This window comes from Hakea prostrata, chromosome 3, assembly GCF_041222555.1.
Source record: "Hakea prostrata isolate BN-2017 chromosome 3, UWA_Hpros_2, whole genome shotgun sequence".
Taxonomy (NCBI): domain Eukaryota; kingdom Viridiplantae; phylum Streptophyta; class Magnoliopsida; order Proteales; family Proteaceae; genus Hakea; species Hakea prostrata.
Genome location: NC_142602.1, coordinates 72,675,931 through 72,683,485, shown reverse-complemented (window position 1 = coordinate 72,683,485; position 7,555 = coordinate 72,675,931). Strand labels below are relative to the sequence as shown.

The 7,555-nt window shown below is 34.3% G+C and overlaps 1 protein-coding gene across 1 annotated transcript; it reads right to left on the bottom strand.

Moving 5' to 3' along the window:
• Window positions 1-3,183: 3,183 nt before the first annotated feature.
• Window positions 3,184-4,787, bottom strand: LOC149023001 (putative jasmonic acid carboxyl methyltransferase 2). Its single transcript, XM_089147380.1, has 4 exons — window positions 4,680-4,787; window positions 4,189-4,593; window positions 3,852-4,106; window positions 3,184-3,770 (listed from the first exon to the last, which is right to left on the bottom strand). The coding sequence occupies exons 1-4, from the start codon at window positions 4,782-4,784 to the stop codon at window positions 3,411-3,413; spliced, it is 1,125 nt and encodes a 374-aa protein (XP_089003506.1). The 5' UTR covers window positions 4,785-4,787; the 3' UTR covers window positions 3,184-3,410.
• Window positions 4,788-7,555: the final 2,768 nt, after the last annotated feature.

Genomic DNA, 7,555 nt, shown 5'->3' with positions numbered 1-7,555 from the left:
GCAAGGTGAAACCGGGGGAAAGCTTAACTGCACAACATAGACTTGTGGTCTTGGATATGTGCTTAGTCCCAAGAACACATAAAAGGTCCAAGGTAAACTATCCCAGAATAAGATGGTGGAATTTGAAAGGAGAGTACTCTAAATCCTTCATTAATGAAGTAGTCAAACATGGAAAATGGGATTTTAAAGGGGATACCAATGCAATGTGGAATGAGATGGCTATGTGTATTAAGAAGGTGGCTAAAGATGTTCTAGGTGAATCAAAAGGAAAGACTCATTCTTATAGAGAGACGTGGTGGTGGGATAGTGAGGTTCAAGTTGCCATTAGGAATAAAAAAGCTAGTTTTAAGGCATGGCAAAGAACTAAAGATGTTGAGGATCTTAATAGGTATAGGTTGGATAGAAATGAAGCTAAGAAAACTGCAGAAAAGCAAGGGAAAGGAAATATGAAGAGTTGTATAATAAATTGGGCACAAAGGAAGGGGAAAAATCTATTTATAAGATAGCTAAAATGAGGGATAGGAAGAGTAGAGATCTTGACCATGTTAGATGTATTAAAAATGGAGATGGTAAAGTATTAGTTTGTGAGGAGGATATTAAGAAAAGATGGGAAACCTATTTCTCTAATTTACTAAATGAGCATTCTTCAAGCACTTATGTTTCGGACGATTACACTTTTCACCAAGGCACCAAGGTCCGAACTTATATACGTAGAATTTCGATGTCCGAAGTAAAAGAAGCTTTAAGGAGGATGAAACTCGGCAAGACACAAGGTCTTGATGAAATCCCAATTGAAGTATGGAAGAGCTTAGGAACCCATGGACTAGTTTGGTTGACTAAGTTGTTTAATAAGATTATGAGCACAGGGAAAATGCCAGATGATTGGAGGAGAAGTGTTGTGGTTCCAATTTACAAAAATAAAGGAGATATTCAAAGTTGTAATAACTATAGGGGCATTAAATTGATGAGCCATACGATGAAATTATGGGAGAGAATAATTGAAACCTGTTTGAGACACTTAACTACAGTTACGGATAACCAATTTGGGTTTATGCCAGGAAGATCTACAACGAAGGCTATTTACTTAATTAGGAAACTTATGGAAAGGTATAGAGAATGTAGGAAAGATCTTCATATGGTATTTATTAACCTAGAAAAAGCTTATGATAGAGTCCCTAGAGCGTTAATTTGGCAAGTACTAGAGAAAAGAAGTGTTGCAAGTAAATATATAGATATAGTTAAGGATATGTATGATGGTTCGGTGACTAGTGTTAGAACAGTGGGGGGACAAAGTAATGAATTCCCGATAACAGTTGGGCTACATCAAGGGTCAACTTTAAGCCCATATCTATTTGCACTTGGTAATGGATGAATTAACCAAAGACATTCAAGATGAGGTCCCCTGGTGTATGCTTTTTGCGGATGATATTGTGTTGATTGATGAGACCCAAGTGGGGATTAATACCAAATTAGAATCATGGAGATTAGCTTTGGAATCAAAAGGCTTTAAACTTAGTAGATCGAAGATAGAATATTTAGTTTGTAACTTTAGTCATGATCGGCCAGATGATGAGGTGGTGATACTTGACGATAAAGAGATTTCTCAGAGTGATTGTTTTAGGCACCTAGGTTCAATCATAAGTAAAAGAGGTGATTTGGAAGATGAGGTTTCCCAAAGAATTAAAATAGGGTGGATGAAGTGGAGAGGTGCGTCCGGGGTCTTATGTGATCGGCGTATTCCATTAAAGCTTAAAGGAAAATTTTATAGGACCGTTGTTCGACCAGCTATGATGTACGGTGCAGAGTGTTGGGCTGTTAAAAAGAATCATATAGATAAACTCAGTGTAGCAGAAATGAGGATGCTAAGATGGATGAGTCGCAAAACTAGGATAGATAAGATAAGAAATGATCATATTAGAGTTGGGCTGGGAGTTGCTCCCATAAGTGATAAGCTTAGAGAAAGTCGTTTGAGGTGGCACGGCCACGGTCAACGGAGACATATAAATGCTCCTGTACGGAGAAGTGATATAATCCATATTGAAGGAACTAGAAGAGCTAGGGGTAGACCTAAGATAACCTTAGGAGAAGTGGTGAGAAAGGATATGTATAGCTTAGGCCTAGTATCTAGCATGGCCTCGAACAGAACTGATTGGAGGGCAAGAATCCATGTAGCCGACCCCATTTAGTTGGGACAAGGCTTATTGTTGTTGTTGTTGTTGTAACAGAGAACATTGAGCAAGTCAGCGGGATCTACAGCCTGGAGCTTCTCTCATGTTCCCAATCACTCCAACTTGGCAATTTATTGAAATTTCAGATTTTGGATTTATTGTCATGAGCATTCAAACTTCAATGTGGAACAGTCAAGTGCCTTGCTGGACACTCGATCATCAAGCCAATCGTACAGTCCGTAAAAAATATTAAACAATGGGCTATCAATGCTCATCAATGGATTCCATGGTTGTCTCTCTGTGTTTCATAGCCGTCATTCCTCTCACTCGCTCACTCCATTTTCAGATTTTGAGAAAATCAAATCAATTGTGACATGCAACAGAGAAGAGAAGGCACGGACCATACTGAAAATCTCTCATAGATAATTCCATACTGAAAAATGAGAATTCAATGGGTCTCATGTCGACCCCATCTGCTATTTAAGTGGTTGAAAACTAACGAGGGAGTACATTGTTCTCTCATGATGGGGAGATGATCTGAACTCAAATTTTGTTAGGGGAGGAGAGGGGATTTACTAACACATTGTCCTCATGTACTAATAAATCCTTAAATTTTTTCTAAATTTTAAATTGGGATTTTTAAAGGAGATAGTTGCTTCGATCAAGTTTTACAGATAGTAGAGAAAAGATGTTGGTAGGTGAAACCAAAGGAGAAGCCATAGTAATGGTTAATCTGAACAATATGATGGTTTTCCCCAATTTGACTTTTACTGATTTTAGTTTTCTTTATACTTTTATCAGGCTATATAGTATTGATAGACAACAATTTAGATATATAATTAAGCAGACCTTAGAACTTTTGTATGTTACTTCAATGTTAATTTCTTTTTTCCTTCACAATATGAAACCACCACAACTTTATTTTTCCCTTTTCATCTAGAGATTGAGATTATAGAATATGATGAAAATAAGAATGTAAAGAAAATAGAAGAAAGAAAGAAAAAAAGAGACTTAGCTCGACACATTAGGCTTGAAAAAGAAATGCCGTTGAGTGAAAACTTAATTTTCCAACGATGGTGTAGAGAACTAATTAGATACATATATTAAGACATGCACCATTAATGACCGCACCGGCCAACAATCACAATAACATTTATTGAGGAAATAACCAAAGTGCATCTACTTATTACTTGAGGAGATGACCAACATTAATACTTTTACACTTCTCAAGGTCCTAAAACATCACTTTGCTCTCAAGGAAATAACAAAATTAACGAGCTTACCCTCTTCCTTTAAGAGGTGCTTGCTGACATACTCCATGAACCTGCTGAATAAGGTACTAATGATAGAGTCTCCAAAGTGGTCAACAAGCATGGATTCGAAAATAGCTCTTATATACTTCGCCACCTTCTGCCCTCTTATAAAGGTATCCAACATTAACTCATTGTCATCACTGTCACTTGCGTCCCAATTGGTATCAAATATTTCTAAGTTATCAAGATAAAAGGATCCTTCGCACAAAACCGTACTCTCTAATTCTTTGCTAGAAGGCATATAGAACGGCAAATTGAAAGAATCCACTAAGGCTTCCTCAATGCGGCCCTAAAACAAGATAAGAAAACTTGTAAAAATTTTATATACTAAGAGAAAAATTGTACGCAGTCATTAATTAAGCATGTATACCTCGAAGACCAAGTCATTTAGTGAATTAGATAACAGGTCCAAAATGCAACTCTCTTTGCCAAAAGGATCTTCACTTCTCCTGCCAAGAAATGTCAAAACCATTCTTCCTTCCGGTGTTATTTCCTTCGAGCGCAAGCTAAGAAACATGGAAAAGTCCTTTTGAAATTGCACCTGGTAAGCTTTCAGCACACTAGGAGGGCTTGTGTTTGCCAAGTAAATGTTCCCCTTATTGTTACTTCCAACTGCTGGAGGAACCTATAGTTTTCATTATACATTGTTAGAAAAAATATACTAAAACAGACGAGCGTGCAAGATATGTATCAATTAGGTTTCAAACCTGAGAGAGCCAATGAAGGCTGTAAGAGGAATGAAAGAAGTCTATAGTACTGCTTGGAAAGAGCCTCTCATAGAAAGAACCGGGTAATCCTGTGATAGAAACTGGCCCAAAATTTTCACCAAAATCCTTCTTTAGCTGATCATAGAAGGTTGGCAAGGTTTTGAAAATGGTGTTGAAGTCATTACTTGGAAGATCATTGAGGAACAGTAGGAATTCCGGTGTTTTACAATTCAACTGATGACATGTTTCATAGATCGCTTCAATGATTAAAGTGATCACTTGTAAGGTGTTAGGTCCCGATGAGCAGCCCAAATCTGCTATCCTTAGACATTGAGATAACTTAGTGGAGTACAAATCTAAAATGCTTCGAATTATCAGTGGCTTTGCCTTAGTTATCGCTAGTTTCTGAAAGAAAAAACAAAGTTCATGCATAGTTGCTTGAATGGAATAAAAATGAAAGTAAGAGAGAGAGAGAGAGAGAGAGAGAGTACTTGAAGTTGGGAGTTACTGGCATAGCTAGTTTCTCCATCCCCACCAATCATGTGAAGAACTTGCTGAACTTCCATGGCTTTTCTTCCCTTAAGATTCCTAAGCATCTATTTTGCATTCAATGTGTTACACATGTAAATCATCCTTGTATATATAGGCAAGGATTGATACAACTATAGCTTATAAAACGCAATATAAAATTTGTTTTAAACGTGCGAGTATAGATTTTTTTTGTAAAACATATGGTTAATCTTACTAGTGTAGCTTCCACACCCCCCCCCCCCAACAACCTGATAACTCCTAAAACATGCAAGATTTTTACCAAAGACGAAACGTGCACAATTATTAATTAAGTCTTCGTTGCAAGATTACCTTCTTCTATTATTATTATTATTATTATTATTATTATTATTATTATTATTATTATTATTATTATTATTATTATTATTTTTAATTTTTTATAAAAACATATAAAAATGAGAACCCCAGGGATAACTCTTGCAAAAGATCAACACTTCCTCATTAGAGGTTAAAGTTTGAATTTCCTCCAGGTTAGAGGCAAAGTCCTGCCTATATTAATTATAAAAGCTTTTCGAGGATGTAGTCAAGGTATAGCGTGAGCCCATATGAACGACATATATATATATATATATATATATATATATATATATATATATAATCAAATTCACATAATGTGCATCCAACGGTGAGTACTATAGGCACCACCACGTCAGACACACCACTAAAGCAAAATCTAAAAAAAAAAAAGTGTAACATGAGTCATGCTCTAACAATGAGATATATATTATTAAGAGTTTTTTTTTTCACGTTGTCAATTCGGTTGGGCCAAAATTCTTGATTGCCCACTTAAGTGAAAAAAATTACATGTTGTTCACAATGTATGTTTTCGAAAATTATAAGTTATCCACAGTTACTTTTTGGTTAACTTTGAAATTAAAATGACTATTTTTCTGTGGGATAAAAGAAAGTATAAATTTATATTTTTACCAAACCTTTTCATTTAATTTTTTAAAATTGCAAAAAAAAAAAAAAATCCTTGGTTCGCACAATTCACGTTGGCTGCCAAAAATAATATCCACCACCCTGGCATGAAAAATCTCTCTTTGCAATAGGTTTTTGATGGTCAAGACGAGATCTACGTCCTCCTCAGTTCCTCAGCAAAATCAAAGAGGTTGAGAACCAGATCAAACTGATCGAGAGTTCTTCGAGTGATGATGAACCTTCAAATGTCGATGGTGGATGCCGGTAGGGGAAGGAGTGGATGCTATTCGAGGAAGTAGTGTGTGTATTTTACCCGAGGAAGAAATGGGAACTCTTGAAAGAGCTTGCTTGATCGAGAAATGGATGGAGAAGAAAGTGATAGAGAAGATCGAAATTCTTCTTTGTTGAATTCTACATCCAGCTCCTTAGATTCCAGCTGTGAACAGGGAGTTCTATTAATAAATTTGAAAAAATTAAGTGAGTTTTTGTAAAAGAAAAAGATTATATTTTCCTTCACACCATGGGCAACATGGTCATTTCAGTTTTAAAGTTAACAGAAAAATAATTGTGGAGAACTTGTAATTTTTGAAAAGGGTCAGTGTGGGCAACATATAATTTTTACTATGAGTACTGTCAAGAGTTTTGGCACAACTTACGTGAGAAGCATGAAAAAAGCTCTATAATTAATACTATACTTGTGGATGCTACTTTAGTGTCTGTATTACTTATCTCAAACGTCATTTTCATGAGATCAACATTTATTAATTGATTGCAAAAGACAAATTAGCTTAGTAACATAAGATGTAGGAGAGAGGAGGTATATATTAATCAACATTAGAAGGTTAGAAAATAAAGTAAGCTATGATTACGATGGGAGGACTTTTCCTTGTCAAGCAAATATGCCCCTTGTTCTTGACCCCCAAAAAAAAAAATATATTCCCCTTCTTGTGCTGACGTACCATTGAAGGAACTAGCTATACCTTGCACACATTATGGTTATAAAAAAACATTAATCTAAAAGTAATTAATGTAAATTATTTATGAAGTTCCAAACTTAAAAGCGCCAATGTAGGCCATAAGGGGAATCAAAGGCAGTGGCGGACTCACTAAGCCCCCCCCCCCCTTTTAAAAAATTTATATTAATGCCTATAATATATCCTTGTTTTTCTCTTCTTTTTTTTTTAATGTTGAATATGTATTGCAAGAAAGTTTACTGTTTATTGTTGTTTTTTTAATTAAATTAATGATTTTTATTTGTGGTTGATTTGAATTTATTAAGTTAGTACACATTAAAATACTTGAATAGTGAATACACATTTGATACTTTCTATTTTTTTATTTTTTTAATGTTGAATATGTATTGCATGAAAGTTTATTGCTGTTTTTTTTCTTCTTAAATTAATTATTTTTATTTGTGGTTGATTTGAATTTATTAAGTTTATTACGTATTAAAATACTTGAATACACGCTTAATGCTTTATATTTCTTCTTCTTATTCCTTCTTTTTTTTTTTTTTTTTTTTTTTTTTTTTTTTTAATGTTGAATATGTATTGCTTGGAAGTTTATTGCTGTTTTTTTGTTAAATTATTTATTTTTATGTGTCGTTGTTTTGAATTTAATAAGGTTATTACATATTAAATAATATTATGCCATTATTGTAAAAAAGGGAAAACAAATTACAATTTTAGGCATAAATTAATTATATACACTTATTAGTTATAGTAGTTAATTTTGGAAGACAAGGGAATTTTTAGAAAAACTTGAGAGGCCTATAGGAGAGGAAAATAAAAGAATCCAAAAAGATTTGAATTTTTCTTTTTCTTTTTTTATTAGTAAATCAATGAATTTTTTTTATTTTTACTTATTTCATGGTTGA